Here is a 24,454-nt window from a genome sequence, read left to right on the forward strand (position 1 = left end):
CCTTAACCAATAGCATGCACCAGGTGGAGTACGGGCCGAGCGAGCGCTTAAACGCTCCCATTTAAGTAATTTCGTCAACCATGCCACCCTTTCTCCCCGTCGTTTTACAACTACCAACATCCAAAAAGATTCCGGGGTAATTGTTTCTATAGGCAACGCAATGGCCAACATAATTATTGACAGGTCACCGGTCCTTGATCATAAGGACGAAGGTAATCCGCACCTAGGCGCAGAAATGTCGCACGGTCCAAAATTGGCAGATCGCAAAAGGCGCACCCGAAATGGTTGTCTTAACTGCAGTCGCAGGCGGCGAAAATGTGACGAAACAAAGCCTGCCTGTACAGGCTGCAAACGACGGGGAGAGGACTGCCAGTGGCGTGTGGTAGGCTCATTTCGAGATTCGAATATCAAAACACTTGAATCAGATCATCCCTCCATGAGCCAGGGGGGTGCTGCCAGCAAAGGAAAACGCCAAAGTAAAATCAAGATCTTGAATACTCTTCCAAGCACTCCCCGCACAAAGGAATTGCCTAAAAGGCAAATTGATACCCAAGTAGACCTTGATTATCCAGGTACGCCGGATGTTCCTGGGTTGTCTCCTCCGCCGTCTACTGCCAATAACGGGCCTGTCTCACTGGTTAATTCGACCACTGAAAGGCACCCAAGCCATGTGGCTGCCACTACTAGTTATATTTCCAGCCCCAATGCCGATCAAGCCCAGGGATTGTCACCGCCGTTATCCGGGGATGCCCCCTCACATGGATCTCACGGCACTAGCCACAGGTCTTCTTCCCAGCGTGGCGGTAACCAAGACGATCCCAGCCAAAGTGGCCCACATGATAGCACTAGCCAGGGCCAATATTCAGCAAATTTCAGGTGTAACTTTGAGCCGCCTCTAGCCGATGACGCTTCCCCCCATGTCTATCTCAACTCCAGTCCCCAATATTCGATCAATGGCCTCACTGCGCTAGGCAATATCACGCAAAATTCTCAAACCCAGGCTTCTGTTACGAAGACCTATCAGTCCCATCCTTCCCCAATCTTTACTCACGATATATTCTCTGATCCAGTAGATCTTACGAATGATGTTTTTCTCCCTGGCTCCACATATGAGGCTCTGCATACCACACTCCGGAATCGCCAGCTTTGGACTGCGAGACCTGATATACCGACTCATTATGGCTGCCGATGGAAACAAGGCCACACCCCAACCCCATTCAGCGATTCAGGTTCATGTAATAGGCTTGAGAGGGAACCTCGCCGTTCAAGGCCAGGGAGGTTCATTGACCTCTCTCCTGAAAGGGAACTTGTACTGTGGCAAAACTACCTAGACGAAATCTGTTCCTGGGTTAGTTGATCAAATGATAAATCAAAATTATCAACCTTTACTAATTATCATGACAGCTTGACATGTTCGATAACAATCGGCACTTTGCTTCCACGTTTCCCCAAATGTCAAAGACGGCCCCCCATTTGCGCTATTCCATTCTGGCACTGTCTGCGCGGCAACTGGAAAGGCTACAAAATGAGAAGTCACAATCAGAAAGTCTGTCCTTATATCAAGAGGCCATTCACCTTCTTTTACCCGAGCTGGAAACCAAATCAACCCCTGTCATTGCATCTTGCGTAATTTTGTGTGTTTTGGAAATGCTAAGCTGTAAGTACTCCAGGAATTATCATCATCCATTTCTAACAATTCCCAGGTAATCCGAAAGAGTGGCGTCGTCACCTCGATGGATGCGCATACCTCATTCAAGCGGCAGGCATTAATGGTTTTTCCGGTAATGAAGAGCAGGCACTTTTTTGGTGCTTTGCGCGAATGGGTAGGTCAATCCATACAAGAGATTCCGCTCCGTTACTAATAATCTCTAGACCTCTGTGGTGGACTTATTTCAGAAGAGGAAACCATTATCCCCATTCATCGATGGAGACCTCAAGACATGAGCTGTGTGGAAGCTTCTGGATTGTTCCTCTCATCCGCGAAAAATAATTTTGACACATACGCAAATTACACCGTCTACCTTTGCGCAGAAACACTCGGCGTTCTTTTTGGGGATGTAACAAAAGCGCCTCATCCCTGTACTTCATGCCAGTCTTTTGCGGAAGAAGATGGAAACTCATACATTCACCGTTGGAAAGAGGTTTTTAGCCATGCAGAGTTATGGTATGAGAATCGGCCAAGTCAGATGAAACCTATCTTTACTGTTGCAGTTGTTACTCCGGACTACAATGGAAAAAATAGACCATTTCCAACTGTCTTATATGGGAATGGTGATGCCAGTATGTGCCAGGTTCGAAAATTGTATACTAGTATTTTTTTTACTAACACATTCCAGTCTCCGGTAATCAGCTCTACCATGTTTGCGCTCACCTACTACTCCAGCAGAAACCGAAGACATTGGCGCTCTCCAAAAAGCCTGTTTGTAAACCACTACCAGCAATTATGTTCCTATCACTAAAACGAGGCCTAGAAATCGGTTTTATGGCACGCCCGACAGATATGTGCTATTTCTGCATCGAACGCACATCAGTGAGTATATTCGCTTTTCGATGAATTGAAGCGCTCTATTTTTTTAAAAGTAAATTCCAAGGCTCTCATGCTAACCATATCTATAGTGGCTGTTGGACAAATGCTCTTCAACCTCTCTGGATAGCTGGGAAGGTGATGTCCCACTATTCCGAGCATGCAGCCATTGTGGAGACACTCATTCGAATTGAGCGTGAGACAGGCTGGGCAACCGTATGGCGAGTGGAAGACTTGAAGGATTTCTGGGGTGACTATGATAACGACGACTGCGACGTTGATATGAACTGAATACTATGACGATCGAGAATACAATGATTTCATATGGAAGGAAATTTATTTTGCGCACAATTTTTTATAAGGACCTAACTTATCTCGATGATACAACTCATTCAAGTTTTCTCTGCGCTTTGAAGATAAAAATGAATTGGTTTTTGGTCTAAATTCTTGGCGATGGCACTGCAGTAATGCCGTCATTACTTGAGATTATCTTCGAGTGGGGCAGATGTAGTACTCGAGTCGAGGATATTGTGCTCCATATGAATCCCAAATGGCTCCAATCAGCGTTTCAATCCACAAAGAAATTACTATAGCAATTTTTCATCGAGGCGAGGTTGCGTTACACCCCGCATCCTAGAATAAACAGCTCGGAGTAGCTTTAAAAAAGTAAGATGGTCGCACCAGTTTCACACTCGAAATTTAACAGTTTTGATAACCTTCTAGATCGATTATTTTCATCATGTATTCTTCTGTCCCCCCCCCCCCCCCCCCCCAGTCAGCTCCTTCAGAGCCTCAGACCAAGATTGCCCTCGAATCAAAGGTCATTGCTAGTCAGTCATACCCCTAACCTTCGGCATTTCAGTCGAGCAAACAGCATTTACATGTTATTTTCTATTAGTTACACCGGTGCTAATCGTGGAATCGGTCTCGGCATAGCAGAATGCTGTTTAGTTAATGGCGCCGCAAAGATCTACTCAATCGATATTGGGGAAGCAGGCGATGACTTCCAGAATCTATCTAACCAGTACCCCGGTCAACTTTTTGCAATCCAGGCCGATGTAACAAAGGAAGCCAGCATTTCAACAGCAGTGGACAAGATTGTTGAAGAGGCTGGGGCACTACACGGAATGGTCGTGAATGCAGGGCGGACAAATCATAAATCGGCATTGGACTTCACAACAGAAGAGATCGAAGCGCTTTTCTCTGTTAATGCAGGTCATCTGAACATCGATCCTTAAAATTTACTGTGGCCTGGCTAATTCGGAATGTATCAGTTGTTCGGAGCATTCTACACTGCCAGGTGCGCTGCTCGAGCATTCATTAGACTGGGTATCAAGGGGGGATCGTCTTCACAGCTTCCATGGCCGCCTACCGCCCTAACAAGATTTGTCCCTTCCTATTTGCCCCTTCGGAACTTGAGAAATGTCCACTTTTTGTTTTATTAATTTTGTGCACTGGCAACTAACGCTTACTAGCGCGTTCCATCTACCCCCTACGGCGCGTCGAAGGCTGGCATCCGTAACATGACGCATACACTTGCTATGGAGTGGGCTCAGCATGGCATCCGTGTAAACAGTGTTTCTCCAGGCTTAGTGAACACTGCTATGACATACTGGGTCCCACAACAGCCCGACTGGGAGCAGCAGCTTAAGTATTATGGAGGCTTCCCACGACTGGCCGAAGTGCAAGAATTGGGTGGTGCGTATGTTTACTTGCTGAGTGATGCCGCTTCGTATACAACATCGATTGACATCCCTGTGAATGGTGTCATTGGAAGTAAGTCTCATCATCAATCTTGAATTGCCCAGATTCTAACCTTCATCCAGTCTGTTAAATTTCCCATCCATCGTACTGTTGAAATATGGAACATAGGCATTTTCTAACTGATCACTTCGCCGAAATGTCAAAATAGAAAAATATTTTGCAGTCAATGTTTTCAGTCAGCCTGATAGTAACTTGAAACCTGTTCTTAGTGGGCAGAAATCACATGCCGTATAAAATCATGGCCATTTTTTTCAATACATCTGGAGTATGAACTTGTTTATACTCCTCCGATAATGGGATTCCTGCCTGTAGAAAGCAAAGAGAAAAAAAAAAAAAAGAAATTAGTTAGGCCTTACTAGTCATCATTTCAAATGTTCGATATTTAAAACGCGAGGAGTAACACATACATAGTTCAAATGTTATATAGTATATGCATACTGGCAATAATTATATACTAAACCTCAACTTGAACTTGAACTTGAACCTGGGCCCTACTACAGTAGTACTAGTAGTAGCGGGTGAGGTCGAGTCGAAGGCTGGGGTCCCAGCTTAACGTGTTGAATATAAACGTCTAACTTGAAGGTTGGAAATGACATTGCCCGAATGGCTCCACGGTCGGCATACTTTATAGTACTAAACTTGAAACTTGAAGCCTTGGTAAATGCAGTAGTATTACTAGGTATTATCAGCTAGAAGATTAATATAAAATACATTGAGGAAATGAACAGTCGTGAATGAATTTCAACTGTATATATATCTTGAGCTCCAGGGATCCGGGTGTATCAATTCCATAATACTATGATGATACTTGAAGCTTTATCCGTTACCAGAGGAGTGAGAGATTAATGGGGAGGAACATAAAAAGCAAATAATTTCGTAGAGACAATCTTCTATATCAAAATAAAGACCAGTTTCTCGAAACGTTAATTTGTTTATTCGTTGCCACTTCTACGGTTACGTGGGCCTGGAGCGAACCAAGCCTCGAAACAATCGAAAACGAACAAGACTTCAAGTACCAAGGGGACCTGCATTGTCGATCAATTTCGTCCGTGTCGCATGCATAATAAATATGACATCGGAAAGATTTAAGTATTTAGGAAATATGTATCTCTAAAGTTGAGCTCGGCTAGCTGGAACAAGTAGTGAGCAATAGTCTCTTACATTTGGACTTTTAGCAATTTGGGAAAGGTAAATAGAGAATATTGACTAAGAAGGTCAATGCAGTGAGAAAAGGGAAAGTCCACAGGTCCACAGTGTTCCACGGAATTGACTAGCTGAGATTCGAGAGAAGATGAAACCCCCGCATTGTCTGAAGCCGAATGCAGGTTGATGTTCTGGAAAAGGGTAACGCGACCGATCAGTGTGAACGGTTCACTAACATTCCAGATGTCAGTAAGCCAATGACAGAGCTTGGTCTCCACAGGGATAGCTGATCCCTGCCTGAGAAGGAGAAGAGAATGCGCATCAAGGTGGCGGAATAGTCTGCATCTAGGGATGAAAACAAATCTGCCAAACCACCTAGGCGTGGAAAACTGAAAGATTAGATTGCCACACCGTTCATAGATGGGCTTAAAGTAACAGTGAAAAGAGTAGTGAGAGCCCAATAGAATTATTTTATTTGGTGAGACGTCCCAGGATTAAGGATGGATTCCGGGAAGTCACCACTGCCAGTACTTTCCAACACCTTGACCGCACAGGCCCATTTTCACTAATCAATATTATTATTTGTCTGTTTTCGTCATTCGAGTGACCACTCCGCTCGGGTTGGAGCGCATTCCAGGTCCATACTGGATTGTTTATGAATGACCGTTGCCCATCCAAACCCACATCCCCAGATTATTCATTAAACGATACCCCCAGCCCACAACCTGCTGCAACATAGTGTAGGTGCTCGCCCTCGAGGTCGCTACTCTTCTCGAAATCAAAGAGGTCGCCGTCATTGCTCATCCGACGTGACCGACCTAGCTGCGCCTCGCCTACACGACATACGAGGACAGCGAGATGAGTCTGCATGGGCTTGGGGTGATTGGGGCTCAGGTGGCCGCGTCCATCAAGAGCAACGACGATAAGAATTCATCAACGCCGAGGTTTCAGTCACCACCTACTTCCATTCAATCTACTCCCGTCCTGGAGCACAACCGAATACCGGAATTTGACCCCACGATCGGCGCCAAGCCGTACTCGCCCTTCTACTCCCATGGCTCGCCTACAATCTCCTACGAGCAGTTGACATTCGAAACCAAGACAGCCAATCGCGATCGAAGTCAGTTGCGGGACATCGAGAATGCAGGACCATACATGTGTCGCAATGATAGCCCCCAGCGCTCAAAGTTATGGGAAGGCGCCAATCCACCAAGATCATGTATGCACTCGCTGAGTACTCGGCAGCGAATGACACTAAAGATTATCATCGCTGTTGTGACTGTTGGAAGCATGATTGCCATTGCACTTGGGATTACGGCTGCCGTTGGAGGTGCAGCTTGGAGAGCTAGCAGTTCAAAGACAACTCTTGGAGGTTAATTGATTGATAGGTGAGTCCACCGTGACGAATTTTTGCTGCAGACGAAGCGAGGCTGATGATCAAAGAGAAAGAGCATGATCCCAGCAACATAGACTTCGGATTGATTGGATCGCTGGATCATCTTTCGGGGCCCGGAGCTTTATCATAGGAAGTTGTCGTCCCTCATTGTCTATCCTTATATTTGTGCTCCAGACATGGAGTTTTGTGTTATCCCTATGATGGTGAATTCCTGTTCGTCGACCCGTCCCCCTTGTGGTAGGCAACTTGGCGATTGCACACTCTCATTGTACATTTTGCCGATGCAGTGGGTAAATCAACTGCATGATTATCAAAATATCCTGGTTCCTTTTGTAAAAAATGGTTCGAAATGAATCTAAAGTGTTCTAAACGTAATGAAGGTATCCACACTTGAGTCCACAACGGGAGAAACAACGGGCCGGGCACGTGATCCACCACACCTACAAAAAGGCGCGAAAAATTCTCAGACTCAGATTTCTTTTCTTCATCGAAAAAAAGCAACAGAGCCTGCCACGACCATTGTCCTGTCTTCAAGACGCCTTTCACGGCAATGTGTTGCCTTCGGTCCTTCGGGACTGATCGGCTCTGGAGATTAATTATCCTCGATAGGAAGTTCGTTTCCCGTTAGTGTCCTCTTCAGTGAGGGCGATGGGATTGGAATGTCGAAGACGGGATACATCCCTTTTCACTCAATTAGCATATGTGTTGGTAGTTAGTACCACACATTACAAGTGATCGTAGCATGTCAGCATTTGCTGTCGTAGTTCTGTAAACCGCAAGGTTTATAGGCCTTGGCTGTTGTAGGGATCAACTGTTGAGCCGTAAAATTTGCAAATTGATTACGGCTCACCGCATGATTTTCGCACCATGGGATTTCCTGACCATAAACATGGGTACCAACAAGCTTAAAATTAAGCTGAGGTTCTTGACCTCATGCGGAATGTCTTGTCACGACTGTTGCCAAAACGTGAGGTTTCAGCGCGGAATCTCCTTCATGTAATGCGGCGGGTTCCACCTCAAATGATCTTCGAGGCCCCTGCAGCAGCAATAATAGTCAGCTCCGTAACGTCATGCTACTACATGTTGTTCGACTATTCACGGGCAAGGGCTGCAATATTCCTTGAATAGTCAATAAAATTTGAGCAGGAGAGCTAATGGTTGGCCCGAGTTTCCCCTCGTGAATACCGATCCCCTGATGATCCATCCCTCCGAGGAGGTTTTGGAATGTCCGGCACTACCCTCCTAACACCCACATCACAGGCTTGTTTACTGCGATGAACCGAGAAGATGACGTTTGTCCATTCTCGCCAACATTCTGATCCAGGATGGTTTCTTGGTCAACATCTCCCGCCCGGTCACTGCCAGAGGATACACATTCCTGCCATGCAGGAGATGCCTGGTGACCATGCCAGTCAAGGAATACTAAAGAGCTATTCAGCACCTCACCCGGGCGATTGAATTGTTCCAGCTTGCCTCAAGGGAATCAATTAATCGTGCCACTCTTTTCATCTCTCGTAACTTTTGATCCCAGTCACTCTTTTTTTCACGAGTTTGGAGTTCTCGAATACAATTACCCTTCACAGTAATATTCTATCAAATACACTATCAAGATGAAGGGTTTCGTTGGTGGTATTCCTCTTGCCCTGCTTGTGGCTGCTGTGCAGGTGCAGGCAATGGAGCCTGGCATGGTAAGTGTCAACCAACCATATAAACAAACCCCGATGCTGACAATGGCTACAGGAGATGGGCCAGAACAACTTCCATCAACGCCGCACTGCTGGCCTTGAGCCCCATTTCGGAGGCACTGCTATGGGTGGACCCTCTGGCAACGATGGTGATGGTTCTTTCAAGACACCTTACGCCGCTGATGTGAACACACATTCCAACGTGAATGAGTTCAGCAAGGACGACCACTCCGTCAACATCAAGAACAAGGACATCCACCCCCCTCCCCCACCTCCCCATGGCTCTGCTTTTGGCCCAGGTGCCGGTCCCTTCGGACCTGCTTTGGGACCTGGAGCTGGTCCTTTCCCCAAGCGTCACTGGCCTTCCGGTGGTACAGCGGGTGGCGGTCCTTCTGGTAACGATGAGGGCCAGAGCTTCAACATGCCTATCACTGGCAACTTCCACACTGATGTCAACGAGTACAACAAGGACGACCACTCAATTGCCATCAAGAACAAGAACATTCACCCACCTCCTATCATCGAGGCTCCTGTACACCCCCCTTTCGCTGGACCTCCCGGTGGTTTCCGTGAGAGCCATGGTGCATCTCCTGACCATTTCCATGTCCCTGCCACTGCTTTTACCAAGCGCTTCTCTCCCGGTGGGACTGCCATGGGAGGTCCAGGTGGCGGTGGTCACTCTCACGGCTTCCCTGGTCCTGTCATCAGCGGTGGTACGGCAATGGGTGGTCCTTCTGGTGACGATGATGACGGAAACTTGAACTTTGGCAAGACGGCGAATATCCACAGCAGTGTGAACGAGCACAGCAAGGATGACCACTCCGTTGATATTAAGCACAAGGACATCTACCCCCCTCCTCCCCCATTCGTTCACCCGCCATTTGGTCACCCCTTCAAGCGTAGTTTACGCCCTCACGAGGGCGGCGGCACCGCAATGGGTGGACCATCCGGTGATGATGGCGGTCAGGAATTCAACATGCCCATCACCATCGATACTGACACCGCGGTCAATGAATCGTACGATGATGACCACTCTGTCGATCTGAAGCACACCGATGTCTACCCACCTGCCCCCGTTGCTCCCTTCGGAGGTCCTGGTCCGGTCATCCCCGAGGGCGATGCTCCTTTCCGTCGTGCGTACTCCCCTGACTCTTCTGACCGCGATGCCGAGAGCGACGGTGACGATGAGGACCCACCTGTCATTGCTGGCGGTACTGCTATGGGTGGTCCTTCTGGTGATGATTCTGGCGGCGACTTCGATGCCAGCACCAATGTGGGTGTTGACAGCAACGTCAACGAAGACCACCAGGACAACCATGCTATCAAGCTCGACACCACAACCGTGCACCCTCCCGCATGGCCTATCCACGAAGTCCATGAGGTCCCCGTCCATGAGGTTCCAGTTGAGACTGCTCACGAAGAGGTCCCTCAGATGCCTTGGATGACCTACCAGGCCCAACAGCACGCTGCTGGAAACCCCATCATCGTTGCTGAGACCAACCACCAGGAGTCTGCTCCCGCTCCTCCCACTCACCGTGATGAGCAGGAGGCGGCTCCCCACTGCTCCGCTGAGGTCCACGAGGTCGTCCGCACCGTGACCAAGACTCAGTACAAGCAGGTCCAGGCTACCGAGACTGTCTACAAGCAGGCCCCTGTTGTCTCTCAAGTTGTTCAGACCAGCGCCATTCCCATGTCTGCTGTCCCCATGGAGTCCGGTGCTGCCCCCAAGATCCTGTCGTCTGCTGTCTATGGATCCCAGGTTGCCTATGCTTCCGCCCCAGCTTCTTCCTCATACGCTCCTTACGAGAGCTACAACTACAAGTACCAGGCTCCTGCTAGCTCCTCTGCCGCAGCGTACTCCATGATCCCTGTTCACGTTCCCATGGCCACCCCTTCATCCAGCGCCATGTACTCTATGGCCACCCCATCTGCCAGCCACGGCGTTAATGTTCCCAGCGGTGTCTCCCCAGACCGTAGCAACATGCCCGGCGCATCCGCTTCTCCTTCCTCCAACAGCCCCATGTTCACTGGTGCCGCCACCCGCGTCTCCGGTGGCTTGGTTTCCGCTGCCGCTGCCGTTGTTGGTGTTCTTGCCTTCGTCCTGTAAGCCTCTTGGCACGATCAACGCCATGTCAATCTTTAATTTTTTCTTACTATACTTTATCATTCTACCTTTCCTATAACATGTATCTCTGCCTCAATTCATTCTTGCCTAATGTCGAAAACTGTTGCATAACAAGAAATTTCCACCTCGTATCTGCAAACCTAGATCGTTGTTCCTTGACCTCTCGTACCATAAAATTCTACCTCTTGGCAAAACCTACGCCTTTAACTTAGCAACTTAGCCGAAGGCTAGACAAGGTTTATTTCTTCTATCCCTGTCTAGCCACTGGTGTTGACAAACAAGTCAGGTTATAAAAAATGACCCGAGCAACTGGATTAAGTTGCGTTTCCCCCACAAGGATCGGCCACTTAGCGATCGTCGCTGCAAACTGGTTTCGTCATACCCACTTTGAACTTGTTCGTTTCGGATGATGTCTGGGTTTCCACCAATTAGAACCCCAAATGCACTGCCACGATCTCGCTCGTATTTCCTTGATAGATCTTTACACGTATTCTAACGGGCGGCTGAGCTTCCAGAAGTTTGCTATGGGCCACCGAACGACCGGGCGGTGATATCATCGATTCATCATCTATACTAGGCGGCCAAGACCCGTGACATCAACTACCTACCTATTTAGTGTATACATTAGGATTACATAGCATATGGGCATAAACATATAAACCACCTCCCCTGATTACTGTCTTGCTCTGGATTTTAACTCTTTCACAATATCTTCGTCTTATTCTCTCATAACCTGTCATTTTGATTGACCACTATCAACACATACACTTAACTTTCTACACTATCACAACATCTTCCTCTTTCTCATAAATAAACAAAGATACACAAAATGGGCCCCCATCAATCACATCCCCACGCGGGAGGCTCTATTGCCCAGATGCCTCCTAACGGAACCACCATTCCCAATGACACCAGCAAACAGAATGCCATACCATCTGTTCCACGCCCTGAACAACGTAACGACTACTTTGGCTTCAACATTGGACAGTCTAATTCCGCCTCAACGGATAGTAAAAGAGCTGAGATTCCTCGATCAACGTATGACCGAGGGAAGTCAGACGAGGCCATCACTCCAACCGGCGAGTCCATACCTGCCTCTGTTGAATCTAAGCACAATTATTTGGGGACCGATCTCCTTGGTGGATCGACAGACACTCGGAATACGAAGAATAGAAGGATGAGCCGGAGTGAATTCGACCAATTCGTTGGTGACAATGAGCTTGATAAAACAGCGAAGGATGGAAAAATTGGTGTCAACCAGGTACGAGAGATTGATTTATTCCCACCTTTCTTCCAAGGTTCTCGTGCATTCTACAGATTGTCTGCGTGGAGAAAACTTCTGGATTATACTAACTTCGTCATGATATACAGTTTTTTGGGCTCGAGTCTTCCTATTAATGGCCCTTCTCATAAAATTCAGTGCGAGTTGATTATCGAGGCGTTTGGGTGCGAATTTGACCGGAGTTACTGGCATGTAATAGGAGGGATTCAAGGTTGATGGTTTTTGGAAGCTTTCAGCCCTGGTGGCTGTACATGTATATGTCTATTTAACATGAGATATGATATGATTGATTATGATTTATATGTCGTCATTCAAGTGGCTCGAGTCTCATTCGTAGCGTCAGTCCAATACTGCATTCGCATTGGGGTGTGGAGAATCAAGTGAACACATTCGTTGATTCAGACCCAATAAATCCCTGATAGATTTCATCCAAAACATCTCGCTTTCTCTTGCGATCTATAAGCGCCGTCTCCTCGGCTTCTGTGGGTTCTCCATCAGGTTCACGAGATACCCAAGTGCGAATGGTTCCATCTCCATGCGCAGAGAATAATTCCAAGCCTTCTCCAGATGCTCCATTCCCACGCCACACTAAATCATTGATGCGAGCAGCACTCAGCGCACTAGATCTAACACGACCTTGATAACCAGTCGCCAGACCCGGGACTTTCATTCGTTTGACAAATGTACCCTCGCGAAGCTCAAACATGAATATCTCGCCGCGGTCATCTTGCTCGTGGAAGTTCGGCCACAAAAGAGTCTCGTGACCCGGCGTCATTGTTCCTTTCGGAATAACAAGCGGAGCGCGCTCCGATAAATGCGATGAGGTTGAGTTTCGGACACGAGGACCAAAATGAGCTAAAGTGTTTGCACCAGTCCCTGCATCCCAAACCCTGATTCGCGAATCTTGGCCTGCTGTGACTAGATGTGAACCATTGGAGGTCCACCGAACACCGGTAACAGCTCCATTGTGAGCACGAGCGTTCCGTGAGAAAGCTGGCCTGGCCTCGTGAGGCGTTGAAGGCGAGTCTGTTGAGCCTGGATCAACCAAGCCCGTGGGATCATCCATATCCAAGCTCGCAATGGCCGAGTTATGACCGCCACGGCGAACGTCAAAGATAATCACTTTGTTATCTACTGACCCCGAGGCGAGAAGATACGGTCGGTGCGGGGCCCAATCCACCGATAACACAGCACCAGTGTGTCCTGGAAGTCCGTGGGCTGCGAGACCCGATCGCAGATCAACTAGTCGTACAGCTCGTTCGGACGTAGCGACAGCAACCAACAGAGTGGAGCCGGGTTGAGAGGAGAACGAGTGTGCATAAGGTGTGCAATCGAGCTTGAAGGTATGTACCGGTGTAATGGCTGGGGACTGTAGTGCTGAGAGCTTCAATGAACCATCGTGGGCCGTGGAGAAGATCGTCGACGGTTCGGGATCGAAGGGATATATGGATAGAGAAGTAATCGCATGGGTATGCGCATCCGGATGGGACGACTTGCTAATCGATGCGCATGACCGGTGAATGTGGTCAAGTTCTGATCCTCTGCTTTCTAGGTCCCAGAGGTGTATCGAGGGATCGGCACCTCCAGATACCATACTGCCATCTTTTGTCAATTTGAGCGTAATGTGCAAGTCGTGGGACGGATTGCATACTATCGGCCTTCAAACTGATCTATCGCAAGACACTTTACTCCAGCTTTATGTGCAAACGTCTCATCTTCTGTAGGTTCCGATTCCTCGTCCAAATCTGCATCATTTCGAAGTTGGGGCCGTAGGGCGGTTTTGCGATTTGAGAATCGAATCCCCGGCGCGGGCTCAAGATTGTGCACTAGTCGGGTAGTCTGGGCGACATGGAATGTGTTGGGAGCAATAGAACCGAGGGCTCTGTTGAGAAGATAGGAATTCATTCATTCATCTGCGTTGTTGCCCACCCATAGAGAGTATAAAGAGCAAAGAGGAAACATCCGGGGAAGACGATAAGCGCAGTGACCTCATCGGACTAAGGTTGTGCCGGCGCATTTAGTTTTGGTGAAATCGAACCGTCACAAGTCACTGCTCACCTTCGCGAGGCGGGGACTTTGGCACCATGTCTTTCTATGGCGATAGTGAAGGATATATGTCCAGAGATCCTTCAAGGGACCCTCGTGAATTTACCAATGAAAATTCAAAATCCCCAGGCCCCCGAGTGAGATTTGATCTCCCAGACTCCCAGGAAACCAAAACCTCGGTACCTACAAGACGTATGGCCAGTGTATACGATGTTGTTGCCGGTATGTTTGCGTGAGCCAAGTGACTCTGACCCTTTCAGAGGCGTTACTGTGAACATCTCTCTGACAATCGCAGGTCGCGTCAATAATAGGGGACTGCATTCAGGAAACACATTTACGTCGAAGTACCGCGATACAGAATCCTCAGGCGCCCGCGCTCTCCACCCGGAGGAAGTTCTTCATCGGGTGAACCGAGAATACGTCAGGAAACTGAACGGTTTAGAAACCAATTCATACTTCGCTCACGAGAAACTCCCTGCCGATCGTCCACTCCCGAACTCAGAGCTTTTAACTGCCATCCACTCCTACGCATCCGAGTTTTACACACAATTGCCCGAAAATTCAAAACATAACTTCCACAGTATGGATGAGTCGGCCTTACTTGCGGTTGGGATTTTAATGGAGGAATTGGCGACCGAGGGGCTCGGAGAAACTGGAGACCTGGTCCTTACGGAAGAACAATGGATCGATGAGGAAGAGAGCATCCAACAGGATGCACTTGCCGGCTTGAGAAAAAAAGCGAAGCAAAGATTCAAACCGAGGGTCAACGGAGGTCCTACCGACTTGCATCACCACGAGGAGGTCATGCGCCAGACGTCTAAACGACACAGAAGGTCGATTTCGGAGTCTGTATCTACGAGAGAAGGTGGTACGCAGGAAGCAGAATCTCCAAAGAAAAAGAAGAAGTATAAATGATTCACCTGGTTATCGTATGGAACCTAAAGACCACGCAGCTGTCCTACTTTGCGACCTTGGCTTTATTGCATACCATGTTGATATCTACGACTCCACTCGCGCCATGAAGGATGAGATGAGGCCATGGGCGCTCGGACTTTTGGGTGCTTTCTACACGGCGACAGTTTTTTCAAGAGAAAATATTGACCGTGTTGTCGAGCCCAGTCTCAGCTCATGGGCGTGGAATAGCCAATGTCTACCCTGTCTACTACTGCCTCCGATGCCACTCTTCTTCTCTGGCAATGACTGGCCCGCCACCACTGTCCCCTGCCGAGAACATTCTCCTCTAATAGAGATTCGACCACATAATGGCCATTCTTGATAAGGAACGCTTTGGCAGGCTTTAATCGAGGCGCTGCATTCAGCTAGCTCAAGTGAAAGAGCGGCGATACTGCCTACAGACATCTGAAGACTATGGGCCATATTTATTCCAAGGTTGTGTAGTGTTAGCATGATCTAGGTGCTCATCAAAAACACCTGCAATGTGAGATGTATTATCTGACATTAGATTTGTTTGAGGAGACACAAAAAATCAGACCCGGGAAGGAAATCAATCTGATACAATTATCAATGAGGGGGCGTTTTAACTGCAAGTAAACTAAATTAGTCTTTATTAGGAAGTAAAATGTCCAAGTGAGCTTCAAGAGTAATTAAAGTAAACAAGCTTTTAAACGTGATAGTTTGTAACGTTTGCCTTATTCCCCAAAGAAGACAAACCTTCACTTCACTTCAATACCACAAGAAACTTGGCTTTCCTCCACCACGTGTGAATCTATCCTGAAAGGGCAAGGCTTCTCTTGCGGCTAATCTCCATTGATCCTGACCCAGGCCAACCCGCTATCAAAGAGGTTTGAGTGGGCCGCTGGGCCCCATCCTACGGCATCATGGTACGTGGCCCACGTCCTTTAATACATTGTGCAGAAATTACTTGGTATGGTTTACTATGGGACGACGTATAACTGACGCGTCATCTGGACATTTTTTGTCTACTATTGAAATTGCCAGCCCCCCAAGCTTTCGAAAGCAGATAAGCAAACACTTATTGTGACTCACCTCCAAACAACGGGGACCTGTTACACGCTCAAGGATCTAGAGAAGATTCTCCCTAGTGTGGCCTCGATTAATAGTATTCAGGTCAAAGAATTTATCCAAGCCCTCACAGATGAGAACCTTATTCGGGTTGAGAAGATCGGCAGTGGGAACTGGTACTGGAGCTTCGGAAGTGACGCAAAGCTTGAACGGGAACACCAGTTGAATCGGGTGCAGACGGAAGTGGAGAAAGCGCGGAAATCACATACCGAGCTAGTAGCGGCGTTGGCCGCTGAGACTACGCGACGAAAAGAAGACGAGGCTGAAGCGATGGGGACTGCTACAATGGCTACAAGTACTACGAATCTCGAAGGTAGCATCGAGACCGCTCAGACTGGGATTGATGCACTGCGGAAGAATCTATTGGATGTTAGAAACGGTCTTGAAGCGGAGGTGCATCGGCTTCGGGTAGCAGAGACGGGGTTGGGCGACTCGGTGTGCCAGAAGAGTGGGATGCAGCTTCGGAGGGAGCTAGCGGAGTTTAGGCAGCAAGCATTACAATGGACGGATAACCTGTATGTCCTCGAGCAGCATCTGCGTGAATTGGCTGGTGGCGATAAGGAAATTGTCGCAGCGGTACTGCGTGAATGTTATGGGGACGAGTATGTGGATGGAAGTTTACGAGAACTGTGATTGAACTGGATTGAAAAAGGGCTGATCTTTCTCTCTTGTTCCTGTTGCAGGGTCCCATCTTTTTCATGATTTCCTGCGTGTCTTACATATTATTAACCTTATTATAACCAGAACAAGATGGGTACATCCACTTTTATGGATAAAATCTACCCCAATTTACAACCGAACGTTACGTATAACAAACCCGACTGGCGTTTCAAGGTATCCATTCGCATACGAAGGCCCTATGTAGAACCGGATCGAACCCCATCCCGCGCCATATCACGGCGAGAAAAAAGCTTGGCCTGGGGGTTGTATGTGGTTTTCCCAGCAGATCCTAACACAAGCTTCACTAGTGCCAGGGTGAAACATGATAACCCGTCAATATTGGTGGATTAAATAAAGATAAAATAGCTGTATCATTTCTAATATGCATAAAAAAAGAAAAGTAAAATGAGATAGGGGAAAAAAAAGAAAAGAAAAAAAGAAGAGAAAAAGAAGAAAAAGCCGACAGACATTTGACTAAACTAGTGTCCATGGAGGTCCCCTACACTAGTCGCGATGCCGCGAAGCTTGACTTGTTCCCCAATCCCTGGCACCAACTTGAACTTCTTGACCTTCTCCGCCTTATCATTGAAACTCCTCTCCCTTTTCCCACTCCTCCTCCGGTCCTTCTCTTCTTTAATCATCTATTCAACCCAGTGCTTGTACATTCAAGTTTGATGCCATAGATTTTGCGCCGTTGTTCCGCACTGCCTCTCGTGTCGCATCCCTTTTGGCCCCCTCTCCTGCCCCCAGAGTCAGAAGTTAGCCGCAACCACCACGCCCTCTTCACTTGAACTTCCACCGACAACAAGCGAGATTACCAAGCACCTTAATCCAGCTCGAACCCCTACAACATTACAAACGACTCAAACTTCCAATAATCTTGCCCCCCCCCCCCCCCCCCCGCGTCATTTGCGCCTCTGTTAGCCGAGAAACAATGTTGTTCGGTGGTTCTCGATCATAACTCCCCCCATTCCTGCCCTCTGGACCTCGGGGATCTCTCTTGGGCGTGTGTACGCTTGGATACATACCGTGACGTTTGGAATCGGACCGCGTCTATTGACTACGCCCTGGTCAATTTACCGTTCGACGTGTCGCCTCACATCGGTGTGGCCTAACGTAGGCCTTAACGGGTTTACTCGAATCGCCCCAACTTCCTCGACCCCCAATCTTCCTTTAGCGTTATAAATTATAATAGGCCCGCCACTCTTCTCGACGATCCCTGTCTCTCCTCGCGTGGCCCACTGGGTCTTCCTCCCCGACATATTTCCTCTCTCCAATTCGCCAGCCCCGCCATCTTGTATGGAGGCAGAAAGTCGCGGCTGCGTGTCATGTCCTCCAACCCTCCTACTCCCCAGACCTCCACCCCGCCGGTCAGTCGGAATCGCAACTCGTTCTTCTCCAAGTTCCGTTCCCCTCTCGGCCAAAGGAATCGAAGCATAACCGACTTCTACATCGACCCTGATGACCCTTGGCGCTCGTACTTCCCGGGGGACACCATCAAAGGTACTGTCCTTGTGACCGTTGTACGACCCATTCGCATCACCCATATCGTCATCTGTCTCCATGGCTACGTCAAGGTCTTTAAGAACGCAATGCCAGCGGGGGAAACGAATGCGGATATTGGATTTATTGGCCCCGGGCGGGGTAGAAGAGGCGCCGAGTACATGGGTAATGGCTTGTCGACCTTGTTCGAGGACGAGATCGTTCTCTGTGGTGAGGGGCGTCTCAAGGAGGGCATCTATAAATTCCGATTTGAGATGACCCTCCCTCCATATGCTCTACCCAGTAGCCTCAATGTGAGTAGTGGTTTTAAACTCCGGCGTTACGCAACTTCGTCTCGAGTCATCCGCTAATGATTATCTTCCCTACTAGTTTGAACGAGGCACTATTTCCTATGCGCTCACATCTACATTAACCCGACCGACCACCATCAATCCTACACTCACCTGCCGAAGGCGCATCAACCTCCTCGAAAACATCGATATTGCTCCGTTCCCTGCCCCCAAAGCCCGAATTGTCACGCTTGAGCCGGTCTCCAAACGTTCAAAAGGCAAATCGAAATCGAAATCATCAGCCTCAGATGCCACTGCTTGCCCCGATACATCCTCTATAGATACCCCCACCAGCGGTGTCGCCGCATCCGTGGAAAACAGACCTCCACTGAGTCCTTCTCCGAGTAATGTCAGCACCTCGAGTCGACCCAGTAATAGCAGCCAAAGTTTCCAGATCGTGAGTGACCCCAGCTCATCGACAAGTACGGGAGGAAGAAATAGCGAAGGTCGCAGCGCGACCCCTTCTATCGCCGATAAAACAATTGTGGCCAAGACGGAGGTCCTACGCGCAGGTGTGCTGCCAGGCGATACATTACCAATCAAGGTCACCATCAACCATTGCAAACAGGTGCGCAGTGCGCACGGCATCATCATTACTTTCTATCGGCAGGGCCGCATCGATCTTCATCCTTCTATCCCCATTGGAACTCAGTCCAATGGAAAAAAGCCAATCTATGAGGATGTCTATCCACGTTCTCGCACAGGACTTGGCGGGCTGACTCTTGGTACTACTCGTACGACCAGCACCTTTCGGAAGGATTTATCACAATCATTTGCTCCGTTGATTGTAGACCCTACGACCTTGACTGCTGTCATTAAAACCTCCATTCGAGTCCCGGAAGATGCATTCCCCACCATCACCCATGTGCCTGGTGCCATGATCAATTTTCGTTACCACGTAGAGGTCGTGGTCGATCTACGTGGCAAAATTACTTCACCCGATCGATTCCTTCCTCGATTCAATATGGTCTCAGGTGGCAGTACGTTTTCGCCTAGTGGACAAATTTTGAATCCGGCCGACGCCAATGGCAGCGCCATCACAGCCAACTGGGGCGGAAACATACTTGATACTGATAAAGTGCGCAGAGAGAAAGGCGTCATCTCAGTGGCCTTTGAAGTCGTTGTTGGAACCCGGGACTCTAAGCGCGGCCAGGCTTCTACAGATGACCACGCGGCATCTATAACTGCCGTGTCAACATCATCTCAGGCCCCTGTAACATCTTCGCATATTGTCAATAATGGCGATGGAGAAGAATGGCCCGAACCAAGCCCTGTTGAATATAATCAAGAGGAATATGGCTTCCACGATGAGCATTGGGCGGATTACCCTGAAGATTACTCACATCAATTCCCAATGCCCGCTCATCTAGAAGAAGAAGAGCCAATTGACGAGAAGACTCGAGTTCGTCGCCATGAAGAAACCCTTCTACCTAGCCAACCACCAAACGAGGATGAAGCAGGACCATCAACTGAGATGGAAGCGCCAAGCGCACCATTCATACCAGAGGATCACCTTCTACAAGACTACCAACACGTATCATCACAAAATACAGAACCAGTACCGCATGCCGTTAGGTCTGCAGAATCCTTACAGACAGTGGTGGTGAATGGCACTGCTCCTGAATCGAGTGAACCTTCTGCTCCAGGTGAAGACAAAGAGGAGCAAGAGCGCCAATGGCTGATGCAGCAGGCTAGCGCGCCCAGTGCACCCCCCGTCGAGGATACCAACGGCGGCGAGGGCCCTAGTGCTCCAGTCTTTGATGAGGACGATCAATTGGTCGGTGGCACGGCACATGCAGACGAGTCCTTGCCCCGATACCAACGTTGATAGGATCATTATTGTTATTATTGTCATGACAGCGATACTTCTACGCATTTTTTCGACATTTCTACATCATGTACATTTCTTTCCTTTGCATTTTGGGGGCTAGGCTTTTGTCCGGGAGATACCACTACTCGCATACTGTTTACCTTTTTACTTTTGATCTTTTATGAACAACCAGGCGCTGGGGAACTAATAGGCGCTTCAACACAACTGTATCATAATCACAAATTCAGTGTATGAAACAATTAACACTTGAACACTGTGTCCTTATCCTTCGTAAACTCCTTCGTACGTAAAAACCTAAAATCGCTCGCCTATCAGACCCAATCTGTTTCGAAGGCTGACATTCAGCTTAGCGTATCTTTATCTCCGCGCCTTCGCCTTGGCACCCGCTACCCGATAAACCTCATTTCCCCCTGTTCCTGTTTCTTCCTCTCCCTCCCTCTCTATCCCAGATCTCCAGCCAAAAGACCATCTTCAAAATGGCCTTCAAAAGCGGGTCCTTCGCGACCTTCCTCATCGTCTGCCGTGAGTAACTCTCCTCGAGGCGCAACCGCCCAAATAACCACATTCCACCCTCATACCCACCAAGCTCCCAAACCCGTTGAAACCTCTGAGACCTCGGAAAACTAACAACCACCAGCAACATGTTTCTTCCTGGGAATCATCTTCTCCATGTTCCCATACGACTACCCAATTCTCTGGTCTACAATTACCACTCCCGCCTCCCACTATGATTACCTCGAGGCCCATCTCCGCTTCCTCCACGCCAGCCCACCGCTCATCCCCCGCATCCTCCACATCGTGATCTTCCTCGGTCTCGCAGGCCTAATCACAAAACTCTACAAGCCCTCCGAATCTAACATGCTCTTTGATGGTGCCTCGCTCGTTCTCTACATGTGCGGTGTAACAGTCTACATCGCCAATATCGTGAAGGGTCTTCGTCTTGCATCGGCAGGCCAATACGGCTCCCAGCTTGCTTCTACCCCCGAGGAACGGGATCAGATCCTTGGTCGCGAGGACTCGCTCAAGGTGCTCTCGGCTAGTAATACTATTTTGGCACTTGTGCTTGTTGGTATCTTGGTTTTGCAGGCTGGACAGTGGTATGCTGAGCGCAAGGATGCGCAGGAGATCGAGAACTTGAATAAGGGTGAGGAGAGCTCGAAGAAGAGTGCTAGTCAGAAGAAGAAGAACTAGGTTATCTGCTCTTTGTTTGATTTTTGCTTAGCTTTTATTCTTGGGTATGAGCCGGCGATTGATATTCGCGGATTATAGCCATGTGAGGGGATGGATTGGTGAATGGAAATGGGCTGGGTGGCTGATCTTGTTTCGGGTTTTGTCTTCTATCTGTCATTTGCTGGATAGCGTCTTGCATTAGTAGGATGTGTACGCTTCTAGGATATAATTCCTTAGCGGGAATTGCTTCATGATTGACATGATCTCTATATTGATTTACTCCCGCGGACACTGAGGATATACCTAATGAGATGGACTGCACGGTTACACAGACACAGAAGGGAAAATTCAAGAATGATCATGATGTTGATAGGTAAAAAAGGTTACCAATTCAGACGGACGTTAGTCCCGACTTCGTCTATGTACACAAGGTTTCCTATGGCTCACTATGTCAGTATTTTTTGTACTAAGAATGATATGAAATTGAACATCAAAGACAGGATGAAAAGAAAGTGAAATGCGTATGTAGATGTAGATGTGGTTTGTATGCAAAATTCAAGTCTCGTGGATTGTGGCTGTGGCGTATGTAAAATGATGCAATATGTCGTCACATCGCAGAAGGGGAATCATAAGGCAAATCGTCAAATAAATGAGGCGTGGTTAAGAGATATGTGATATATCTCGCATATAGAGTAGATGAAAGATCAAGCGAATGAGAATGGGCTCCGGGGCAAATCTGGTGAACGAGGGCTCAATGCCTTTGCGAAGAGATCTTCGCCAGATTCCGCGCTGGAAGTACGGACGAGAGGGCCCATCGAGTTCATAGAAGCGAAGCCGCCAGAGTCGCTGGCTTGTTGGAATTCCTGCAGAGATTCCGGAGGAAACTGCGCCACTGCCTTGAGGGGCCGGGCTTCAGCAGGGTTGAATTGGGTGTTAGGAGTCGGGGTTGCGTTTGTATCAGGCGTGGGCATTGAGTGCAGAGGCCTATTCGTAACATTTCTGAACGAGCTGAATGAAGAAACAGCCACGTCAGGAGACTGAGGCGACAAAGGATTTGCCGAGCTCGGGGCTAATAATTCACAGTTAGCTGTCGTGTGTATTTGATATTGTGAACAGATAAACACACCACTGTTTGCAGACAAGTCCCTCTCGCTTGTCTGTAGCTTCAGACCTTTTAGTTTGTCGGTCAATTTTCTCCCACTGATAGGAGATACCGGGGTTGCTGGGTACATGGTAGACGAGGCCGCAGAGTCATGACTACTGGCAACGCTGTCAATGGCACGGGCTCCAACACCAAAGTTTTCTTCGATCCATTCCTTTTCCTGGACAGCCATGTGGAGTGCAACTCCCTCGGCATTGTTCTCAGCTTCATCCTGAATCTCGGCGTCTAACACGCGCAGGCGCTTCTTTGCCCAAATTGTATGGAGTACACCCTTTTTACCAGCCGCACGACCGGTGGCACCCAGCTCAGGAGGGAAGATGGCCGGTAGAGGGTTCAATTGCAAAGCATCACGAGCCTTTGATGATCGTGTGGCAACAGGGTCCTTGTTTGTCGAGGGCTCATAGGATAGTTTAATAACCGGAGGAATGGTGACATTTGGCGGCAATAAGAAGTAGAAGCGACGGGTGCTGTCATTCGGCCGCTCATCCGCAGGTAGGACAGTGGTCTTCCCTTCCCATGAAACGTGCCATGAACCGTCAGCGGTGGATCGGGTCAGGTCATCGTCCTCCCACTCCACCATCAAAATCTTAGTGCCCTCATTTCCCCTGCCAGCTTCGAATTCGAACCGCGCTAAGGCAGTAATTGATAGACTTCCACCCCTTGGGCCGCGAGGAGTCTCAAGCTCGGCAAATTCGCTATCCGGCGTAAAGGTGGGCGGGGCTTGGGCCATGTTGATGTAGACCGGGCGGGATGATAAAAAAAGAATCTCGGACGGTTTGGGGGCGCACGGATTGCCGAAAGTTGGGTACTTGAAGCCTGATTCGGATGACGCACCGATTTACGGATCTCAGGATGATGCACTGAAAGACCACGTAGAGACGGCTAAGGAGGCTAAGTGGTATGAGAGGAGGGAATGCACAGCGTTTGCTGAGAGGGGAGATTCGAGGGACACGGGCCGATCACGGGATTGTGTGCCTCCGTGTGCATTATTCTAATTATTCCTCTTACGCTTAGGTTGAAAGACTAGGCAATTTCCACCAAGTTCCAGTGCTTTTACTACGGCTAATTTGTTGGCTGAAGCCAACAGGGATCCTAGAAAAGGGACGATCAGTCAGTCCCATCGCCAACGTATTGTGTATAAACCCCGCCTCTAAATATAGAACATCAAAAATGAGTGCCCCTCCCGTCTTGCATGCACATTGGCCTCCTTTCTGCGTCCTTCAACCTGGGAAGCTTCAAGGTGTTTGCTCGATTCCTATGGATCACTTTCATCGGCCTTCAGGCGTTTCAAATAATTCTTGGTCAAAGGCTCACATATGATCGAATATTTTAAAATAGTCCAGGGGCACATTCAAGTTCTTTCGGCTATCCCCGTTCACACATGGCTTGGAGCGCAAATGTGATAGACCCCGCACCTCATGCATGAGTCACTGCTATTTATAAAGTCTACTGACCAATGTTAGCTCTTAGGCCCTGGGTGGCAATATGTATAATGATGACATTCTCAATGACCTTCCGTAGGCATATCAAAAAGTTGAATGCAAAATATAGGGTCTTGCTTCGAAGACAGTTTGTACAGTCAAGAAGAAATGTAGATGGACGTCAAGCCGATTGAAGCTTTCAGATGAAGAGCAGAATAAATTGCAATCAAGCATCGAATAGAGCGGTCGCGGTCCACCTTTGTAGAAGAGTTGACCATATATGAAGCGAAGCGTTCAGAGCGAGCCGACATGTCAGTGCCGGAGGTAGCACCTCAGTCCACTGTTTCAGGAACTCATCAAAACTGGAGTT

General features: G+C 48.5%; 11 protein-coding genes across 11 annotated transcripts; 9 read left to right on the forward strand and 2 right to left on the reverse strand.

Annotated features, from left to right (window-relative positions):
* Nucleotides 1–160: 160 nt before the first annotated feature.
* Nucleotides 161–2,815, forward strand: N7478_003525 (Zn(II)2Cys6 transcription factor; the record flags this gene model as incomplete). Its single annotated transcript, XM_056919739.1, has 7 exons — nt 161–1,348; nt 1,405–1,657; nt 1,704–1,823; nt 1,873–2,280; nt 2,337–2,419; nt 2,472–2,530; nt 2,617–2,815. The coding sequence occupies 7 exons, from the start codon at nt 161–163 to the stop codon at nt 2,813–2,815; spliced, it is 2,310 nt and encodes a 769-aa protein (XP_056782897.1).
* A 590-nt stretch (nt 2,816–3,405) lies between these two features.
* On the forward strand, nt 3,406–4,358 carry N7478_003526 (NAD(P)-binding protein; the record flags this gene model as incomplete). The annotated part of the gene is made up of 4 exons (XM_056919740.1): nt 3,406–3,739; nt 3,799–3,824; nt 4,000–4,300; nt 4,351–4,358. The coding sequence occupies 4 exons, from the start codon at nt 3,406–3,408 to the stop codon at nt 4,356–4,358; spliced, it is 669 nt and encodes a 222-aa protein (XP_056782898.1).
* Nucleotides 4,359–6,289: 1,931 nt separating this feature from the next.
* N7478_003527 (uncharacterized protein) lies at nt 6,290–6,808 on the forward strand (the record flags this gene model as incomplete). Its single annotated transcript, XM_056919741.1, has 1 exon — nt 6,290–6,808. The coding sequence occupies one exon, from the start codon at nt 6,290–6,292 to the stop codon at nt 6,806–6,808; it is 519 nt and encodes a 172-aa protein (XP_056782899.1).
* Nucleotides 6,809–8,437: 1,629 nt separating this feature from the next.
* Nucleotides 8,438–10,619, forward strand: CweA (uncharacterized protein; the record flags this gene model as incomplete). Its single annotated transcript, XM_056919742.1, has 2 exons — nt 8,438–8,521; nt 8,568–10,619. The coding sequence occupies 2 exons, from the start codon at nt 8,438–8,440 to the stop codon at nt 10,617–10,619; spliced, it is 2,136 nt and encodes a 711-aa protein (XP_056782900.1).
* An 847-nt stretch (nt 10,620–11,466) lies between these two features.
* N7478_003529 (uncharacterized protein) lies at nt 11,467–12,035 on the forward strand (the record flags this gene model as incomplete). The annotated part of the gene is made up of 2 exons (XM_056919743.1): nt 11,467–11,898; nt 12,009–12,035. The coding sequence occupies 2 exons, from the start codon at nt 11,467–11,469 to the stop codon at nt 12,033–12,035; spliced, it is 459 nt and encodes a 152-aa protein (XP_056782901.1).
* Nucleotides 12,036–12,295: 260 nt separating this feature from the next.
* On the reverse strand, nt 12,296–13,824 carry N7478_003530 (WD repeat protein; the record flags this gene model as incomplete). Its single annotated transcript, XM_056919744.1, has 2 exons — nt 12,296–13,514; nt 13,571–13,824. The coding sequence occupies 2 exons, from the start codon at nt 13,822–13,824 to the stop codon at nt 12,296–12,298; spliced, it is 1,473 nt and encodes a 490-aa protein (XP_056782902.1).
* Nucleotides 13,825–14,159: 335 nt separating this feature from the next.
* Nucleotides 14,160–14,880, forward strand: N7478_003531 (uncharacterized protein; the record flags this gene model as incomplete). Its single annotated transcript, XM_056919745.1, has 2 exons — nt 14,160–14,187; nt 14,261–14,880. The coding sequence occupies 2 exons, from the start codon at nt 14,160–14,162 to the stop codon at nt 14,878–14,880; spliced, it is 648 nt and encodes a 215-aa protein (XP_056782903.1).
* Nucleotides 14,881–15,803: 923 nt separating this feature from the next.
* N7478_003532 (putative GAJ protein) lies at nt 15,804–16,641 on the forward strand (the record flags this gene model as incomplete). The annotated part of the gene is made up of 2 exons (XM_056919746.1): nt 15,804–15,806; nt 15,925–16,641. 2 exons carry the CDS (start codon nt 15,804–15,806, stop codon nt 16,639–16,641), a joined length of 720 nt encoding a protein of 239 aa, XP_056782904.1.
* Nucleotides 16,642–17,996: 1,355 nt separating this feature from the next.
* On the forward strand, nt 17,997–20,328 carry rim8 (pH response protein PalF; the record flags this gene model as incomplete). The annotated part of the gene is made up of 2 exons (XM_056919747.1): nt 17,997–18,464; nt 18,541–20,328. 2 exons carry the CDS (start codon nt 17,997–17,999, stop codon nt 20,326–20,328), a joined length of 2,256 nt encoding a protein of 751 aa, XP_056782905.1.
* Nucleotides 20,329–20,807: 479 nt separating this feature from the next.
* Nucleotides 20,808–21,522, forward strand: N7478_003534 (putative secretory component protein shr3; the record flags this gene model as incomplete). Its single annotated transcript, XM_056919748.1, has 2 exons — nt 20,808–20,853; nt 20,969–21,522. The coding sequence occupies 2 exons, from the start codon at nt 20,808–20,810 to the stop codon at nt 21,520–21,522; spliced, it is 600 nt and encodes a 199-aa protein (XP_056782906.1).
* Nucleotides 21,523–22,205: 683 nt separating this feature from the next.
* On the reverse strand, nt 22,206–23,393 carry N7478_003535 (uncharacterized protein; the record flags this gene model as incomplete). The annotated part of the gene is made up of 2 exons (XM_056919749.1): nt 22,206–22,570; nt 22,628–23,393. 2 exons carry the CDS (start codon nt 23,391–23,393, stop codon nt 22,206–22,208), a joined length of 1,131 nt encoding a protein of 376 aa, XP_056782907.1.
* Between the last annotated feature and the right edge of the window lie 1,061 nt (nt 23,394–24,454).

Source organism: Penicillium angulare (assembly GCF_028827245.1).
Source record: "Penicillium angulare strain IBT 27051 chromosome Unknown utg000003l_segment0_segment0, whole genome shotgun sequence".
NCBI lineage: Eukaryota > Fungi > Ascomycota > Eurotiomycetes > Eurotiales > Aspergillaceae > Penicillium > Penicillium angulare.